The following is a 20,639-nucleotide window of genomic DNA, read 5'->3' as shown; positions in this document are numbered from 1 at the left end:
GTATGTAGATTCTTCAAGATACTTTAGAAACAAATATTGCGGATGACATTTCAAAACCAAATTAAGATTATTTTGTTGTGAAGGAAAACTTCTTTGAGAGAGACAAGTAACATCCAGCGGCTTCCCCTTTTTCTCTTGAGTTTGTTATCATTAATATGTACTGTGACTCTGTTAAACAATTTTGCTGGGTTTTTTAATGCAGTTTTAGATTTAACTCTTTCAAAGTTGCCTTGTGAGCAGCAAGAAGGAGTGGAAATGATTATAATCAATCATTGTTGCCCTTTCAAAATAAGTATGCAAAGGGATTTTGCACCACTGAGATTAGCTGAAAGAAAGCGGTTGGTAGCATGAGCATTCATAGGCTTGAGCCTAGTTCCTCAGATGCATGTTTGATGATAGTATGGTACCTGGTAGATGCTATGGAGGGATTTAAATTTTATCTCCTGGACTTTGGAAGGCTTTGTTCCTTGTGCCACATGGCCAGAAGGAGAAGGCGCCTGTCTGCATAGATATCCCTCCATACCAGCTCGACTCGGAGCAACACTAACTACATCTTAACAAAATGCAGGCCTGTGACTGACATTGTCTGTTTTTATTTATTTATTTTTCTCCTGTATGATTTTTAACACTAATGCAGTTGCCATTGGGACTTTGAAAGCTTGCAACATGTCTTTTTTATATTTTGGTTGGCACAATAAAGGTACCACTGTTTTGTGAATTTTGGATGTTGTAGTACTTTGCCGTATGGCCAACATAACTACCCCTGCATTTGTTAATTGAGTTATACCTGTAGCTCATAATAAAAATTCAGGTAAAATCTTGTTTACAAAAATTAAAAAAAAACAATTAAAACAACAATTTTGTTTATAAGGCACATGTTAAAAACAATTTAAGAGATGTTTGCAACTTAATAGAAAAGATAAAAGTGCAGCACCCCACTTTCAGAAAAACTTCTGCCAAATGATTTAAGAATCAAAGGCCTGGCTAAATAAAACAATCTTTGCCTGCTGGCCGGAAGAGAACAAAAAAGGGCCAACTGTACCTCAAGCGGAAAGGAGTTTCACAGCCTGGGAGCAACCACTGAGAAGGTTTTCTCATTCCTCAGTAAATGTGCCTGTGATGATGACCACCATCCTACTATCATGGCATCTCTGTGGTAGACCACCTCCTCTGTAAAACTTCCCAGTTTCAGTTCCTGTTGTTAAAGTATCATTTAGCTGAGAGGTGGGAAATCAAGTGGTCCTCCAGATATTATTGGACTGCTAGTCCCAGCATCCCTAGTCAGCATAGCCAAAGGGAAGGGATGCTGGAAGCTACAGTTTAACAACATGGAGGGCCCCATGATTCCCACTCTGATAAAAACCATTTAGATCAATCAATAAGATCCTAGAGAATCTTGGTCAGTGAAGGTCATGGGCAAGTAGTCTATGTTAATATAAGAGATGATGTAGTTTTAAATAAACATTTAGTGAGGTGACTCTTACTCTTCTTTGTGCTGACATTCAGCTGACTCGGAAGAACTACATTGTGAAGAACCTGAAGCGGTTTCGGAAACAGTTGGAGCGAGAGTCTGGGAAGATGGAGGCAATGAAGTGTGACTTCTTTCCCAAAACCTTTGAGATGCCCTCAGAATACCACTTGTTTGTGGAAGAGTTTCGCAAGAACCCTGGCATCACCTGGATTATGAAACCGGTAAGAGAATAGCTAACTGAAGGAAAACATCAGCATTCCTGCTCCAGCTGCAACTGATGGGTGGATTTGTAATTGCTTGAATGGTTGAACCCAAGAGATGCTCAGCAGCGGCTCCTCTGCATCCTGGGGAGAAGTGACCAGTGGGATGCCACAGCGTTCTGTTCTGGGCCCAGTGCTATTCAGCATCTTTATCAATAACTTGGATGAAGGAATAGAGGGGAATAGGAGGAATAGCTAATACTCCAGAAGATAGGATCAAAATTCAAAATAGCCTTAATAGATTAGAAACCTGGACTGAAACTAACAAAATGAATTTCAACAGGGAGAAATGTAAGGTATTCACTTAAGGAGAAAAAATGAAATGCATAGATATAGAATAGAAGCACATGGCTTAACAGCAGTACAGTACATATGAAAGATATCTAGGAGTTGAACGCAAGTCAGCAGTGTGATGCGGAAGCTAAAAGAGCCAGTGTTATTCTAGGCTGCATCTATAGAAGTACAGTGTTGAGATCAAGGGAAGTTATAGCACTGCTCTATTCTGCTTTGGTCAGGCTTCACATGGAATACTGTGTCCAGTTCTGGGCACCACAATTCAAAAAGGATGTTGAGAAGCTGGAGCATTTCCAAAGGAGAGCAACCAAAATGGTCAAGGGTTTGGAAACCATGCCTTATGAAGAAGGACTTAGGGAGCTGGGTATGTTTAGCCTGGAGAACAGAAGGTTAAGAGGTGATTTTTAAATATTTGAAGGGATGTCAAAATGAGGTACTAAATATCATATTGAGGTACAGTTCAGGTATGAAAGCTAAAAGGCTCGTACTCAGACCCTTATTCTGGATGGGATTTGAACTCAGTCTTTGGAAGGAGTCTACAAAAGGATCTTGTAACACATTTGATATTCTGCAAATACAACTAAAACCACAACCAAGCCTTTTCTGTATTTGGTCTCTTACTCCTTCGGTTGTCTGGTGCTTTGTATGTCTCTTCTGAAGAGAATGAGGATTTTCTTAAATGTTATAATTGATTCCACTCAGTCATTTCTCCATGTTGGCCAGGAAAACTGTCTTTTTGGTGGCTGGCAGGATGCTGGGCAGAGCCCAGGAAAGGTTTGGCTGTTGCCAGATGATGAGAGACATTTAACATCATGAATACTGCACCACAGCGCATAATTACCTCCACACCCATCTGTGAAGCTCACAGCAGGACAGGTCCTTTGCTGGGCAGTTAAAAGCTGGCATCAGCCGCTTTTTGCCTTCTGCCCACAAATAAGGGGAGGGTTTCTAAGTAGGGGAGTGGGAGTTAATTATGCAAATGAGCCTCTGAATTACTGCCAGGAGGATAACAGCCAGCGATTATCTAAGTCTACAAATGATAATTTGTGTTAATTGCCAGCAAGAAACCTTACATTAAGCCGATTTGGGCCCACATCCTCAATTAACATTGGGAGAAAATAGGGATCCACTAAATGAGACTGTATTAAATAGGGTACAATTATCAATGATGTGTCGACAAGTGGAAAGAGACAGGTTGCAGGAGGCTCAGGAGGTGGTGGCGGGAACTGAATTTGTCTTATATTCCAGTTAATTGATTTGCATTTATATATGCCGCCCTTTCCTAAGGGCTTAAGAAGGGGGTACATAAAAATGAGTTAAAATGAATATGAAATACTTGGTTAAACATCTTCACACTGTATACTATAGGAAGGCCTTGCAGTAACAGATAAAGTTGCTACTTTTCCGGTCAGGATTAGGCAGCATTTAAATGTCAGGAAGTTGTAAATTGTGCAAGTGGAAAGCTCACATTTTATGGCTCTGATATATTAAGCTAAAGTATAATCTCTGCTGCTGTGTCACCCTGAGAGAAGAAGGTACAAAAGCATATCCTAGGGTAGCCATGTTGGCCATATAGCAAAGTACGATAACATCCAAAATCCACAAAACGGTGATACCTTTATTGAGCTAACCAAAATGCACCATAAACATGTTGCAAGTTTTCAGTGCTCCACTGGCTTCTTCATCAGACAAAGGTGTTAAAAATCATACATGAGAAAGATAGAAAAATGGTGATGTTGGTCATAGGCCTGTATTCTGTCAAGGTGTTAAGGTTGTTTTCCTCAGTTCAGATGGTATGGAGGGTTGTTCATGCGGGCAGCCCCCTCCTTCTGGCCATGTGGTTCCTGGGAGATTCCTAAAGCCCTGGAAATAAACTTTAAAGTCCTTTAGCAGGACACAAAGCTACCATCTTTGATATTTACTGCCAACAAAGGTAAAATTCCTCAGAGTGTAGTGGAATCTCCTTCCTTAGAGGTTTTTAAACAGAGGCTGGATGGCCATCTGTTGGGGATGCTTTGATTTAGATTTCCTGCATGGCAGAAGGGGGTTCACTGGATGGCTCTTGTGGTCTCTTCCAACTCTATGATTCTATGACTCTATGATTCTATGAAAACAATAGATACATTAGAATAAGACTTCATTGGCATATTTTACCTTAATAACATCCACAAGTTTTCCTAATGCAAAAGTATGGAGACTTCCCGAGAATTTTAGTGTTCTTGGGCTAAGAAAGGGGCTTGTAGCCTCACAAAGGATTCAAGACAAACTGGATCTCAAACAGTAGCTTTTTGTCTTGCTAATAGAGTTTAAAGTTTATTCCTTGATATTATTTGGCCACACTTTGCATTAAATCCATTGACTGTTTTTGCTATATCTCTCCTCGTTATTAATGCCACCTCCTTTCTTCTTAGATTTTCATTTCCTGAGTAAACACTGTGCTAATTATCTGACTCAAAATGTCCTATTCCTGACCACTCATTCAATCCAAGTATTGCAATGTTTATACTGTATATACTCATGTATAAATCTAGAAAGTTAGGTTAAAAATTTGACCCCCAAAAAACTGAATCGACTTATCCATGAGTCAATGTAAGTACTGTATCTTAACTCTTCTTTAAAAGAAGGAACCATCCCCTGGTGAAAAGCAAGAGTATAAGCTGTCATGGAAGCACTGACTCCCTCTGCTCTCTCATCCATTCAGACTTAAGAGTAAGCACAAAGAGTTATTTCTGCTGGAATTTTATAAGTCCTTTGGCATTGTTTTACTTTGCTTCATCCTTTAGATCCATTGCTGCATGCCATTAAGTTTTACCCTCAACTTATCCAAAGGCCATAGCAAAATCCATAATTTGGGCCCCAAAACCTGCCCTCAACTTATACATGAGGCCGACTTATAGTTGAGTATATACGGTATGTTCTATTTCTTGTTTTACTATGTCTAGCTTCCCTTGATTCATGCTTCTCACATTTCATTTTCCTATAATATGTATTGTGCAGCATCGGAATTTCTTTAACCTCTGAGCATGTCAACAAGTGAACATTCTTTTGGCTTAAGTCCAGTCGTGTCATTAGTCCTCTCCTCTCCCCCAGTAGCGCACTGCATGCCTTCCGGCCTGGGAGTCTCATCTTCCGACATCTCTTGATTCATTTTGGATTGTCTCCTCACAGGGTTTTCAAGGTAGAAGGCTTCAGGAGTGGTTTACTATTGCCTTCTTCCTCTGCATTACTGACAAGTGTTACCTATGGTGCCACTGCCATTGTCTCTGAGAGATCCTCTGCCAATTTCAACCCCCTTACACACATACTACCACTGCTGCACCATAGCTGTTTGGCACATTTGGCACAAAGCCTATCTTTGCTGCTGTCAGTATATTCTCTTGCCTCAAAGAAGCACACACTCCTACCACCAAGTGTGAGGGTGAGGAAGATCTCAGTAGAGGATTTAAAATAGGGAGGAAGCATGTGGCCAGTGGGATTTTTTCCCTACCAAAGGCATACTGCTACATACGGAGTGAGGGAGCCATTCTGTTCAGGATCCTTCTATTAAAAATTGCTCTAATGTTTTCCAGTGATATGTTTTAATGTCACATGTAGCCTGGCCTCCTGGGCACTGCAGAGAAAGGCACATGTCCACAGGCTGCAAAGGTGAGTCAGGCTGAGGTCTAAGCACATTGATTTGAAATGACCAGGAAAATACTGAGCTGCAGTCTGAGTGCAGGAGGCAGCAGGCTTGTAAGTTGCACATAGGTCTTTTTCAGGCAGGAAAGAGCCGAATCTTAGTGGGAGGGCAGTGGTGTGGGGACCACATATAAAACAAATAATCCTCTGTCTCAGGATTCAGCCATCAACTAGTTTTAAGTCATTTTTGTTCCAACAACATTAGTAATTCCACCCAAAGTAATCCGGAAGATGTAATCTGTTGCATGGCTGCTTGTGCCTGGGGTTGGCAACTGGCAGAGCTGAAAGTGGCCAATTGCCAGATGGTGGCAGTTTGGCTCAGCCAGTTAAGGGATCATTTTTGGCTCACTTTGCATATTCTCAGCTGATCCAAAATTGCTGGGGCTCCAAGGGTGGCATGTTGCTTACCATGCCTCTTGACCCTTCATCTGCAAGCAGTAAGAGGGAAGAACAGAACCTCTCATCACTGCGTTCTTTTGCCTTTACTTGTTTCATGACAATGAAAGTATGCAAAGCCAATTTTCTGTTAGTCCCTTACCTGGTCAGGAGCATCCTGAGATTTTCAGTTTAACACCTGAAAACTAGGGGCAGGCCTTGGTGATATCAGATGGATCAGCCGTACTGGTAGTACAGGGAACAACCCCTGGTGATACCTTCAAGCATGATACATTAAACACCAAACACAGCCGCTCAAATCATGTCAGTCTGACAAATGAGAAAATATCGGGGGTGGGGGGCAGTGGTGGAATTCATTGCCTTGGAGTGTAGTGAGCTCTCCTTCTTTGGTGGTCTTTAAACAGAGGTTGGATGGGTGGCCATCTCTTAGGAATTCTGTAGTTGTGCAATTTATCATACAGCACTACATGGCAGAATGGGGTTGGACTAGATTGGCCTTGTGACCCTTTCCAACTCTTGTGATACTATGATAAATTAAGCTTTTCAAGCTCAACAGCAGCAGCAACAAAACCCAAAGTTTCCCAAGTGGTGTTTTTAGCACCTTTCCAAGCACTTCTTTTAATGTGTGATTTGTAGTCCAACCAAAATACTCTTCCAAGAAAAAAGAAAGTTTTCCAAATTCTGCTTTTCATGGCTTTCTCCCATTAACCAGTGCTCCCCACAGGCCACATACTCTTTTTTCTTTTACAGTCAAATTGTGGGATCCTCCTTTATCCCCACACAGTTAAAAACAAACTTTTCAAGACAGTGTTCTCTCCTTAAACTTTCTTCCCTTTCTGTGAAGTCCAGGAGAGAGGGGCAGGCTTTGAAATCTGAGGAAACTTACCTAAGAGTGGGTAATGGGACCAGGTATAAATGCTATGAAAGCTCCCCCAACTAACCGTACAGTAGTTAGAAGCACATTCATCTGCAGTCTCACCTTTGCATGGTCTCCTTCATGGGGCAGTGCCTCTTGCTCCTCTCCCAGGCCCTGTATGGCAGGCAAGCCACGCTCAGTATGAATGTGTCTGTGCAATGCTGAGTTTTCTACTCCTTCCAGACAGCTGCCACTTAAGTGAGTAAAGGGAAATCTCATGAAAAAGCCTGCAATAAAAATATTTCTTTCTTTGCCTTACAAAATGTACTGCTGGGAAAAAATACATGGGTCTTAAAACTGGGAAGGTAATGTATGAGCCTGAGCCAGGGACGTTTTAACAGCCCAATATCTCACTTCCCACAAGTCTCGGAAAGCTTGCTTTTTATCGCTTGAGGGAACTGGGATTCCAGGATTTCAGAGCCGCTTTCAGGAAGGGTTTGCGCAGGGCTTTTGACAGACTGATAGGGCACCAGGGCATCGACATTGAATCAATGTGAGGCAGACCACCCTGATGCATGGTGGGCTGCTAACACACAAAAGCAGTCAGGAGCCCACTGGTCAGCCTTCATGATTCCAGGTGCTGCTGATAATAATACCTTGTTAAAGATGTCCATCATCAAGTGGTGGGCATGTGCGTGCCAATGGGGCCATAAAGGCCTGGCCTCCTGGGTACTGTGGAGAAAGGCACATGTCTATGGAAACCTACTGGGTGACCTTAATATTGTCACCTTTCTTGTCACCTGCATGACTTTTAATATCTTTGCCTGATGAAGAAGCCAGTGAGACTTCAAAAGCTTGCAAGATGTATTTTACGCTTTAGAGTTGGCCCAAAAAGGTATTACTGCTTTGTGGATTTAGGATTTTATTATATTTGCACGAGTAATACAGCTCCCCCCGGGTATGTTTCTTGGACAAGTAAGATTCGGGAGTGTGTCACACAGGACAGATCCCATGCAGAAACTGAATTTAAACTATAACAAACTGGCAAAAGTGGGTAGATTTTCAAACAACGTCAGGAATTAACCCGAACAAAAGGTGGACAAAACCTGCAAAAGCAGGTAGATTTTCAGACGAACTTCCCAAATCAAAAACGAGTGAGCTTTATTCAGGTTATATGACATTAATTCTTCTTTCCACAAACATGTCAGAAAAACAACCCACTTTTACAGACTTTTAAATCCCGTTTCTGCATGGGATTTAAGCCATTTGCCTCTGTGTGCTAAACTCCTCAGTCTCAGAGGGGGGCAGTGGTAAACTTCCTCTGGACAAATCTTGCCAAGAAAGCCCTATGATAGTGTTGATTTAGAGTCCTCATAAGTCAGAAATGACTTGAAGGCACACAACAACAAGAGACAGAGCTCGGGTAACGTGGATTACAGCTCCCAGCATCTCAGATAACAGGCTCTGGGAATTAAAGTCCAAAAGTAGGTTTTCCAAGCTCTTGGAAATAGTTATGACAGGAAAATGGGATTTCCATGTCCAGGAGTCTTATATTTCACAGTGTTGTAGACAGGAAAGGGTTGCCTGCTTCCTGTCCCTATTTGTGGGCTTCTCATAGTTTGGAGATCCCATGCCCAGAAATGCTCAAAGGAAAGGGAGTGCATGCTAGATGGGAGAGACTTAACAGCAAGACACTGAAGGCACAATTAAAACAACTGCAATGAATTGTTCCTAAACATTAGGAAAAACTTCCTGATAGTAAGAGCTGTTCATCAGTGGAACAGACTGCCTTAGGAGGTGATGGACTCTTTTTAGAGGTCTTTAGATAAAGTTTGCCCATCTTTTGGGAGTGCTTTAGTTGTGTATTTTATTTATTTATTTAATTAGAGTATTTATACCCCACTCTTCAACCACAAAGGAGTTTACAGATGGCTAATCTGACAGTTCCCTGCCTTCATCTGCCTCTTCCTATTCAATGATTTCTATCCCAAAAGATTTTTCAAACTCAATTGTTTTGGGGAAAATTTTTCATGGAACTCTAGGGGTGAACTTTCCATAGCAGCTACCTGGGTTGTTTCTTTTTCCTTACTCCTCCCAGTCTGTATCTGCACTGCCAAAACAATGCACCTCGACACTACTTTAATCGCCACTGCTCTATGTCACAGAATTCTGGGACCTGTAGTTTTGTGAGATATTGAGCCCTCTCTGTCAGAAGAGTTCATGTGTGGCAGGAGGTTGGATGAGATGACCTTTCTGGTCCCTCCCAACTCTGTGACTATGATTCTGGCTGTCAGAAAGAGAATGAAATGGCCTTTTGGGCTCACAGTGGTGTTGAACACATTCTGGAGGAACCACCACCAGCACTCCTGCAGAGGAAAGCACCACCAAGAGTCCTTTAGAGAAGAGAGACCTGTTCCATCATCCACTCCTCTGGTCTCTCTTCTCCAAGGCTGCTGCCTGACTGTCTCTCAGTGTCCTAGTCCAATGCTTAAACCACTGCACCACACTGGCTATTATATTAATGTATAATACATTATTATCTATTGATATATTAATATTGTATAATACATATGTATATATAAAATAGTGTGTGTGTGTGTGTGTGTGTAAAATAATATATAGCAACTGCACCACACTGGCTATTACATTAATAGATAAGATATTAATATGTACAAATAGATTAGGAGTATATATATTAACATGTTATATATTAATATTATAGTTAGTGTGGTGCAGTGGCTATATATTACTTTATACGTGTGTGTGTGTGTGTGTGTGTGTGTGTGTGTGTTTGTGACATATATATATATATATATATATACACACACACACACACACACTGTATATTACATTAACGTAATAATAATAATAATAATAATAATAATAATAATAATAATAATGATTTATTTATAGCCTGCCCAATCACAAGGAATCCAGGCGGGTCACAACAGTAAAAATAAAGATAATAAAATACAATACAATAAATAAATAAAATACAATAAAATTAAAGAGAGCGTAAAAGTCAGTGTGTTGGAGTGGCTATATATTACTTTATACGTGTGTGTGTGTGTGTGTTTGTGACACACACACACACACACACACTGTATATTACATTAACATAAAAGCCAGTGTGGTGCAGTGGTTTGCGTGTTGGACTAGGTAGGACACTGAGAGATCAGGGTTTGAATCCCGGCTTAGCCACAGAAACCTGCTGGGTGACACCTTGGGCAAGTCACACACTCTCTCAGCCTCAGAGGATGGTAATGGCAGCCCCCCTCTGATGAAATTTGCCATGAAAGCCCTATGATAGATTTGCCTTAGTGTTCCCATAAGAGAAATCACTTGAAGAGAACAACAAATATTATTTTAGTATATTATAGTGTTGTGTTTTATTGTTTTGTTTTTGATTGTATATATCTGGTGTTTGGTGAAAAGGATGTTATAAATAAACATCACTATTACTATTACTATTGTTATTATTGATGGTAGCTGAAAACCAGTTGACGGATTGATAAGTCCATTGTTCCTTTGTGAATCATTTTCAGATGTGCAGGTTCTTCAAGGGTAACTCCAACAGATACTGCTTTACAAGCCGAACAACTATGCGTATGTGTGTGGGGTGGGTGGAAACTTTCCCAAACATTTGCAAGTGTAAGGGAAACTTCTGCCTGAAATGTGGAAGAGACAAACTGTATAGTAACAGGCAGTGCTGTAAAGATTTTACTGGCTTTCCTCTGGGATGGCCAGCATAACTCACCCTTGGCACTTCCACTCATGAGTAATGCCGCCATCCCAAACCTGTGGCCATAAAACCTTTATATCATGGCACACCATCAAGCATTCCTTTTTTATATTGCTAAATAAAACAGCATCGTCAGCTTTAGGAGCAGCGTGGGGGGAGGCAGTCCGCATCGGCTGTTCCACTGATAGCTGCAGCTGGAAATTTTTTGGATGGCTGCATTTGAGACAAGTCAGGTCTCTCTTTTGATTCATTTTTCCGCAAGAGGTCAAGATTTTTTTTGTAAGATCTTAATCAAGGGGGTGAGGAAAGTGCTTCCAGTCAACAATCCTTAGTTGAAAGATGATTCAGGGAGTTGAGTTTCAGAAAAGTAAGGGCCAAAATAAAGCTGCTTCTGATCACTTTGGAGGTATGCTATTTAAATGATGCATGCATACTAAGAGTCTGGAAGCCACACCAAAGCCATGATCCAGTCCTTAGGATGGGAGCGCAGCTTTGCCGCAGCTTCCGGACTCTTAATACGCATGCATCATTTAAACAGCATACCTCCAAAGTGACTCAAAGCATCTTTATTTTGGCCTGTCTGTATGGGGCCAATGTTTCCCCAAGCTCTGGGGAAGAGATGTGGAGGGTTTCTCTGAACTGTAGGTATCCTTTCCACAAGCAGTAATTCATCTGTCCATGTAAGGATGACCTGCTGCAAGTATAAAGCTGAGAACCTTGAATTCTGTAAGAGTTTTTGTTTTGGTGTTTCTGAATAAGGTGGGATTGTAGCTCAGCAGTAAATTCATGTTTTGTATAATTAGCATCCCAGGTTAAATCCTTGGCATCTCCAGTTTAATTTTAAGGAAATAGATCAGGTGGTAGGTGTTTGGGAAGGCTTTTTCCTCTGTCTTCTTATTTATTCGAGTATTTTATCTAGTTCTAATTTTAATTGTCTGGCTATCTGTTGTTTTATTATTGTGTCTAAATCATAAATCTATTTGGCTGTATGCCACACTGAAATTTTAAATAACATGAAGAATGGTACAAGAATTATGGCCCGAATCCTGTTTGGGACTAGTGCCATTGTAAATGGAGTTGTGGCTACAGGAATTAAAATTGCACTATTCTGTAATGTCCATAGCCAGGAAGGGACTGCTGTTATGTTACTACATGGAGAAGCTGGTAAAATAACCAAAACATATCAGGATACTACTTAGGGAGTGCTGATGTCCATCGGCAGAAACTGATGTGCCAGTCTCCTGTCACACTGCTTCACAATTCACTCACAACATTTCCTAGCCCCTCTGCTACACATCTAAGTATACATAAAATCATATAACATAGACCATGACAGAAGATTCCAGCCATTTTAGCTCACCAAATATTCTTCTGCTTGAGATCTTACAAAGTTTCTCTCAGTCAAAGCAGGTAATACTATGCTCAATTGGCAAACTGTATATGACCTGGGTGGAAGGAATAAGAGAGTTCCCAGGGCTATGTGTCTGCTGTGATGATACCAAAAAAGATTGGAAAACTAGTGTTGTGATACATTTTGAAGTACCGATGCTTGCCATGATAGTCCCCATAACTATAGTCCCAATGAGAACCCCCTAATGCTGACAGTCCCTTTTTAACACCTTTAATCAGCATCAAGTGCAGGTCTTTTGTAAAACTATCTGAGCTGCCCATTCAAGAGCAATCCACTCCACACAAGGCATTACGGCAGGGAAAGTTCACAGCAATATAGCATTTTTTGAAAAAAGTCTCCCCTTCTCCCTTCATCCGCCAGCTTCAGAAATACAGCTAAATTCAGAGAATGCAAGAAAGGCTGAAGAGGTGTTGGCAGATAATATTGTTATGCCTGCTAATAAAAAAATTATATCCAGGTACTTTGACCACTACATTATTACTTGAGAAAAGCCCCTGAAAAGTGGAATTGGCTGCAGAATTAAGCCAGAGACTTTGCTTTGATCTGGATAAAAGAAGTTTCTGTAAAAGATGTGCTTGATGTTTGTGACTGCAGTGTGCGGTGAGTATGAGAAGCCAAGGAAGGTGGCTAGCTTAACAAGATGGCAGAGGGACTTGGACACCGAAGAAGGCATGGAAATAGGAGGAAGGAATGTCAAAATCTAAGATACGCAGATGACACTACAATACTATCAGAAAACTTCAAAGACCTGGACCATCTAGTAAGAAAGATCAAGGAAGAAAGTGCAAAGGCAGGCTTACTGTTGAAAATTAAGAAAACAAAAAGAATGACTACGGAGAATTTACACAAATGCAAGCTAGACAATTCAGAAATAGAAATGATAAAACCTGGGATCAAGCATTGATAGCAATGGGGACTGCAGTCTGGAAAAGATTAAGAATGGGGAGGGCGGCTGTGAAAGAACTAGAAAAGACCCTAAAATGCAAAGATATAGAACTGAGCACCAAAGTTAAATTCATACAGGCCATTATATTCCCAATTACCATGGATGGATGTGAGAGCTGGACAGTCAAGAAACAGCAAGGAAATCCATTCCTTGGAGATGTGGGCTGGAGGAGAGTGCTGAGGATCCCATGGACAGCCCAAAAAAGACAAATGGGCCCTAGACCAGATCAAGCCAGAAATGTTCTTGGAAACCAAAACAACAAAACCAAGGTGGTCATATTTTGGTGACATCATAAGAAGGCATGCATGGCTCACTGGAAAAACAATAATGCTAGGAAAGGTGGAAGGAAATAGAAAGAGAGGAAGGCTGCATGCTAGATGGATGGACTCTATTAAGGCAGTCACAGGTATGACGACCATCATCATCATCATCATCATCATCATCATCATCATCATCATCTATATAAATAAAATGTAAATGTTCGTTTGTTCAAAATCTTAAATCTCCGAAAGTTCTTCACCAATTGCTTTGAAATTTTGACACAAAGTTCCATTCAAATATACATGCATGTTTTTATATACATATACCTACTGTGATATAGCTGTCACACCTGTGCCAGGTAAAATATGTTTTTTTAAAAGAGCATCATCTGTTGGACGTTTGCAATCACCATCAACAAAGCTCAGGGCCAATCTTTGGAATTGTGCGGTTTAGATCTAAACTCAGATTCCTTCTATGTTGTGTGTTCTAGAGTTGGCAAACTACACAATCTCTATCTCTACACAGACAATGGAACAACAAAAAATATTGTATACCCAGAAGCATTGTGAAATTAAATATTTCAGAAACGTGCACTTTCTCTTTTCTTTCTTTTCCATTTAACCAGACTCAGCCACAGCAACGTGTGGTCGGGTACAGCTAATAATAGTAATAATAGTAATAATGAGTTTGCAGGACCTGAGCAGAGCAGTGGAGGACAGGAAATCTTAAAGATGTCTCATCCACAGGGTCACTATCGCTCAAGATTGACTTGAGGGTGGATAACAACAAAATGGGGTTAGAGTTTCACAACTAGAATGAAACACAAATAAAAACCTGCAAATTAGTATCATTGCAGAATGAAAGATACAAAATAAGGGACATTGTGCATACTTACGTAATTTATACCATTTTATTTATTTATTTATTTATTTATTTATTAGTGAATAAATGGTTTATTCTAGCGGATTGCAGAATCCAGTTGCTCTCTGGTTGGGTTGCCTTAGGAAATAATTTGTTTAGCAGTTATATTTATCAAGGTCTGTGAAAACAGTTCTCTTCCTAATGTCCCAGTATTCCTTTTAGCCAGCTGAGAGGAATAAGTGAGTCACGTGTAAGATGACTAAAACCTGTTTTCTCTTCCCCTTGCAGGTTGCACGGTCTCAAGGAAGAGGGATATTTCTCTTCCGGAAACTCAAGGATGTGATTGACTGGAGGAAGGTGAGATGCCTCCTCCTTCTCACCTCTCAGAAAGGGATTAGTTGGGAACAGCCCACCTTAAAACTTTGTTCGGTGAGCAGCATCTTGGCATCAGCTGCTAAAGGCTGGGGCCCCTGGTCTTTTTTACTTATAATAAATAAAATAATAATAAAATAAAACTGTTGTACATGCTCTGGTAACCTCGAGATTGGATTTCTGCAATGTACTCTACATGGGGCAACCCTTATACCAAACCCGGAAGCTACAGATGGTGCAAAATATGGTAGCCAGGCTGGTCACTGGAGCTTCTAGGGCCAGCCATATAACACCAGTGTTGAAAGATCTTCACTGGCTGCCTATTCGCTTCCGGGCCCAATATAAGGTGTTGGTCATCACCTATAAAGCTCTAAATGGCTTGGGCCCAGGATACCTGAAGGACCGCCTCTCCCCATATATTCCGTCCCGCACCCTCAGAACATCCGGGCAGCAACTACTAAAGGTGCCGGGGGCCAGACTCTCTTCAGTCACTAGGCGGACTTTTTCCATCGCTGCCCCGGCCCTTTGGAACACGCTGCCCGCCGAGCTCCGCTCGACTACCTCCCTGGCCCAATTTAAGAAGGACTTGAAGACCTTCTTATTCCAGCAAGCATTTCCCCCATAAAAATTCCTAAGGGCCTCCCTCCTCTTCCATGGCCATGAGGATGGGCTAATGGGGTTTTAGCTGTTTTAGCTGTTTATTTTTATTGTATAATTGTATGGTGTGGTTTGTTTTTAATCTACAGTGGTACCCCGGGATACGAAATACCCAGGTTACGAAATTTCCGGGATACGAAAAAATCCCATAGGAAATAACTGTTCCGGGTTACGAATGTTTTTTCGGGTTACGAAGAAAATTTTTGGTGCTTTTCGGCGCTTTTTCGCACGAAACGCGGCTTTTCCCCATTAGCGCCTATGGGTTTTCGGCTTGCGAAGGCTTTTCGGGTTACGAAAGCGGCCGCGGAACGAATTAATTTCGTAACCCGAGGGAGCACTGTATTGTATGTATACGTATAATGTATGTAAACCGCCCTGATCTGGGGAAGGCGCGGTATATAAATAAAACTTTTATTATTTATTTTATTATTTATTTATACCCCGCTTTTTGTTAAAGCAATCAAAACGGTGTACAACAGTTAAAATAGTACATCCATATATACAAAGTATCCCCCCCTTAAAAAAGATTAACCAATATAAGATTTAAAATTGCATAACTATGAAAAACCAGTGACAGTGGCAGAGTCATCACATATGCGCAGGACCCACATACTTATCGGTTACATCTGTGTATAGGGCTCCGATGTAGGCCACCCCACCTTGAGAGAGCCAATGGAGCTGAGAGCTTTGGGTCACTTCCATGAAATTCTGTGACAGAATCTTGAGAAGCAGCTGGGTTCACCTTTTGCCACAAGAACAAGATGGAGTTTTATAAGACACCCTAAAGACTAATTTCTTGATGCTATTTGCCATCAAATTTACTTTGACTTATAGTGACTCTATACTGAGACGCCCAAGAGCCCTTGCCATCAACCTCCAGCCTTGCAAACTCAGGGCCATGATTTACTTGATTCAGTCAATCCATCAATAGTACCATCTCCCTCTTTTTTGACTGCCTTCCACTTGACTAAGCATTATGGTATTTCAGTCATATCATCTCATGGCATGGCCAAAGTACATCAGCCTCAGTTTAGTCATCTTGGATTCTAGGAAGAGTTCAGGCCTGCTTTGTTGTAGGGCCCATTCATTTAAAACATCAGCACAATAAATTTAGGGGAGGTGGTGCCCATAGCCGTCTTAGTCTATTGCTGCAAAACCAATATTTTTTACTTATTAATATGTTGTGTTGTTCTTGTGTGCCCTTAAGTTGTTTTTCACTTATGGTAACCCTAAGGTGGACCTGTCACAGGGTTTTCTTTATAGGATTTGTTCAAAGGAGGTTTGCTGTTGTCCTCCTTTGAGGCTGCAAGAGCATGACTTGTCCAAGTCACCCAAAGGGTTTCTGTGGCCAAGCAAGGATTCGAACCTTGTTCTCCAGAATCTTAGTCCAACACTCAAACTACTACGCCACACTGGCTCTCTGTTAATATGTTATAGCATGCTATTAATATGTTATAGCATGTGCTTTTGCGGACTGTAACCTGTTTCAATTTGGGCTTGAGTGAGGAGAGAAATTCAGTTCCTTCTGGAATAGGTAGACTGATAGTGTGAGAAAAAGGAGTGTATCCCAGGTTGTTAGTGCTTTGGGGAAAATAGGGAGACTGGATCTATCTCTTCCTCAGCAGAGTTTAGCAGAAGTAAGATGCCTCAATCTTCAAACCTCCCTGGCTGAGACTGACTTAAGTTAAAATAAAATAAGCAGGCAGTATCAGGTAGCAAACTAAAAAACATTACCAATTGCTTTTAGAAAGCACATCACTTGAAGTACCTACATCATAACTAAATAATGAAAAGATTGGGTTAAAGGAAGAGCTCCAGGGAGCATAAAACTTTGGCTCACCACCTCGAATTTGAGAACAAAGAAAGGAGATTTTAAAAAGGAAGTAGCCAGAGAAGGGGGAGTTTTTATAGGACCACCGGCCCTAGACATTTTGGGGGTCACATGGTCTGGTTCCTTAGCCACACAAAGTATTTATGACCATACATTGCAACAGATAGAAGAGCAGACGGAACAACCGCAACTAAAGAACTGAGGTTGGGTATGGTCATTTTGGGGGCCCTATACTCTCCAAAATCCCCAGTTGTTCTAAAAGCAATGAAAGAATGCTTGATATTCTGACAGGTAGAAAGGTATGCCTGTGTATTACTGGATCCTTCGAGGTGCTTCTCCACTCAAGAGCAATGGATCAGTTCTGGAGGAGCTAGCAAGAGAAGAATTTAACAAGACTTTTTTATATATATACTTCTGGGTTCTCTTCTTTTTGATATAAGCAAGTCACCTGGTTTCTCTTGCAGGACGGCGGCCGCCTGGATGACCAGAAGGATGAAATCCCAGTAGAGAACTATGTGGCTCAGCGCTATATTGAGAACCCGTATTTAATAGGTGGTAAGCAGACAGATGGTTTTTATGCAAGGCAGGAGGAATGCCTGTGCTTGTCCTTGGTATGGAGATAAGCAGATCACTCCTCTTTGAGAAGTCAAAGAGAGACTTCTAGTAACAACTGTCTACAGTTGATATATATGTGTGTGTACCTTCAAGTTGCCTGTTGACTTACGATGACCCCATGAACTTCTAAGGGTTTTCTTAGGCAAGGAATTCTCAGGTATAGCTTTGTCAGTTCCTTCCTCTGATGTATAGCCTCTAGTATTCATTGGTGGTCTTCCATTCAAGTAGAAACCAGAGCTGATCCTGCTTAGCTTACCAGATCAGATTAATCTGGTGCCTCAGCTATCATATTTTGAAAAACAAAAAAGGGAGCACATTTACCGGCTGACTACTTCAAACTACTGACTGCTATGAAGATTATCACTTTAAATACCTCTACTGAATAAATTGTTCCTATCATAAAGAGGACATGTATGGGGAAATGAGGATGTATGGCAACCCTAGTTGATAGCACACAACCTAATGGAGGGCCATGATTATTACAGCTCATATGACAAGCAAACAACTCTGTGTTGGAGAAGAGAGGACTAGGCAGCAAGCTATTACAGTTCTTTTATTTCTGATTATCTTTCACTTTTCTGCCCTTGTACCTGTGGTTTCATTTGTATAATGTTCTCTGATAACTATTTGTAGCAGTGATACAGCCGTGAGCAGCAACCTTAGAACTGACAGTCGATCTGCATTAATCCCTTGGGTTAGGCCCTTTAATTCTTGGAAGGTGTAACTGGCTGCCTATCACTGTTTGTAGGTTAATTGAGGAGACCCCCATGTTATCTTTGGGACATGCAGGTACAAAGTGTAGGTCATTATCTTTAAAGCCCTACATGGTTTGGGTCTAAGTTACCTATGGGACCACTTCCTCCCATATTTTCCTCTCCGTACACTAAAGTCCTCTGAGGGATATTTACTTCAACCGGCCAGGACTAGGCTGGCAACTGTCTGTCACTCAGAGGACTTTTTCTTCAGCTGCCCCTAAATTGTGGAATGATCTTCTGGAAGAGATTTGACAGCTGAATATGCTATCTGAATTTTAAAAAGCATTAAAGACCAGTCTGTGGTTTCCTTGACTGAGTTTATCCTGGTAGGCAGTGTATATTGCATTTCTATTTCTGTCTTGATTCAATCTTTAGTGTAGTGCTGAGATGTTGAGTCAGGTCAGTTTGTACGTATTATTTGATTCCATATTAGAAGTGTATGCTTCTTCTCTATTTGCCATTAACAGTATGATGTTTTTTTAATCCTCTTTTTTATTGCTGTTCACTTGATATGTTGTGAGATGCTGGAAAAGCTTTTATAGGAAAGTGACAAACAGAAAAACAGATTACCATAATTATGATGATGGCGATTTCTTCTGTTGCAGCTGTTTTCCAGCAGGCTTTGAATCACCGGGTTTTATTTCCTTGTATCATCATCATGAAGCAATCAATGTATTATATGGTGCTTTCCATAAGAAAAAAGAAAAAGAGAAAAAGGTCTTTGCCCCGTGTTGCTTCCACCAGAGATGTAATCCCATTCTTTGTTGCTAGAGTATGAGGAATCAATAGTGCAGAGATGTTGTATCCTATAAAATAATTTCTCTTCGGTTCACAGGTCGGAAGTTTGACTTGAGGGTGTATGTCCTAGTAATGTCGGTGAGTGAGGAAACCTGGTCCCTCTAACCCCACTCCCTCAACCTGGCCAGTTGATGTGGATGGTCTTCGAAGGTACCTTTCACCACCAAAGTTTCCTTTTTCTTCCAGTATCTCCCTCTGAAAGCTTGGCTGTACCGGGATGGCTTTGCTCGCTTCTCCAATACGCGCTTCACTCTGAATACCATCGATGACCATTGTATCCTGACCTGTCTTCTTTTTGTATGGGCTGCTTGAACAGAGAATGTAGCCTTTCAGTGACTGGAGGAAGGCAGGGATATTTTGCCACAGGATGGCCCTCTGTTTAATATAGGGTACCCAATGCAGAAGCTGCTCTGCTCAGGGCTGAAATGGTTGGTCAAGGGCAATAGGAGCATCTGAAGTTGGTAAATCTAAGCTACTGTATGGCAGCACTAAAACAGCCGTTCCTAACCCCTTCTGCTCTTTTAGGGCCACTGAAGACCACAGTGAACATTATGCTTAATGTATCACTGCGTACAAAGTTTGGCCACAGGTCCATCTCTAGCAGCCTTTTCACTAAACAGTTATAGCACTTTGGTTCTGTTTTGAAACACTGAAGCTCTGTGCCTGATAATTCAAAATATTTCTCCCTAAATGGCAAATCCCAGGATTCCATAGGATTTATTTATTTATAGGTTGAGTCTCCCTTATCCAAAATGTTGGGACCAGAAGTATTTTGGATTTTTTCAGATTCTGGAATATTTACATATACATAATGAGATGCCTTAGAATGGAACCCAAATCTAAATATGAAATTCATTTATGTTTCATATACACCTTATATACCTAACCTGAAGGTAATTTTATACAATTATTATTATTATTATTATTATTATTATTATTATTATTATTTGTATCAATGTTTTAAGTAATTTTCTGCATGAAACAAAACCATCAAAAAGCAAAGGTGCCACTGTCTCGATCGCCCATCAGGAAGGGTTTGGATTTTGGAATATTTTAGAATTCAGAATTCTCTTCTTTTTTTTTCAGGATGAGGCCCAAGGTGACCATGGATATTACCATGGCAGTTAAATTGGAATCAAAGTGCTATAGTTGTGCAGTGCAAAGAGCCCTAGTTCAGGATTATGTCTATAGTGAGTGCAGCATCTCTCCAGGGATTCAGACATGGATTATTCCTAGTCTTTTGTGCCACACTGTTTGGATGCAAAGCATGGAGCCTGTGTGCTCTGCCTCTGAGCTAACATGACCTTTGCCCATGAAAGCTATGTGACTGATTTTTAAACAATCTAACTGCGGAGGGAGGAACAGGATGAAGGCACCAGGTGCAGGGAGGGCAGTTAAGTCCCATGGAGAATGGTCCTGAACCTACCCACCCGCA

The 20,639-nt window shown here is 41.0% G+C and overlaps 1 protein-coding gene across 2 annotated transcripts in view; it reads left to right on the top strand.

Moving 5' to 3' along the window:
* TTLL9 (tubulin tyrosine ligase like 9) overlaps positions 1-20,639 on the top strand; it is a 61,982-nt gene that overhangs the window by 18,541 nt on the left and 22,802 nt on the right. Inside the window, exons 5-9 of one of the 2 annotated variants that reach the window (XM_042463564.1) lie at positions 1,507-1,692; positions 14,465-14,533; positions 17,501-17,591; positions 19,242-19,282; positions 19,391-19,478. In XM_042463564.1, coding sequence (XP_042319498.1) covers positions 1,507-1,692; positions 14,465-14,533; positions 17,501-17,591; positions 19,242-19,282; positions 19,391-19,478 — 475 coding nt within the window. Of the gene's footprint in view, positions 1-1,506; positions 1,693-14,464; positions 14,606-17,500; positions 17,592-19,241; positions 19,283-19,390; positions 19,479-20,639 lie in introns of both variants that reach the window. The other variant, XM_042463563.1, reaches the window with a different exon arrangement.

Source organism: Sceloporus undulatus, chromosome 4 (assembly GCF_019175285.1).
Source record: "Sceloporus undulatus isolate JIND9_A2432 ecotype Alabama chromosome 4, SceUnd_v1.1, whole genome shotgun sequence".
Taxonomy (NCBI): Eukaryota; Metazoa; Chordata; class Lepidosauria; order Squamata; family Phrynosomatidae; genus Sceloporus; species Sceloporus undulatus.
Note: the sequence above shows the minus strand (reverse complement) of the source record. Positions and strands in the feature narration are given on the sequence as shown.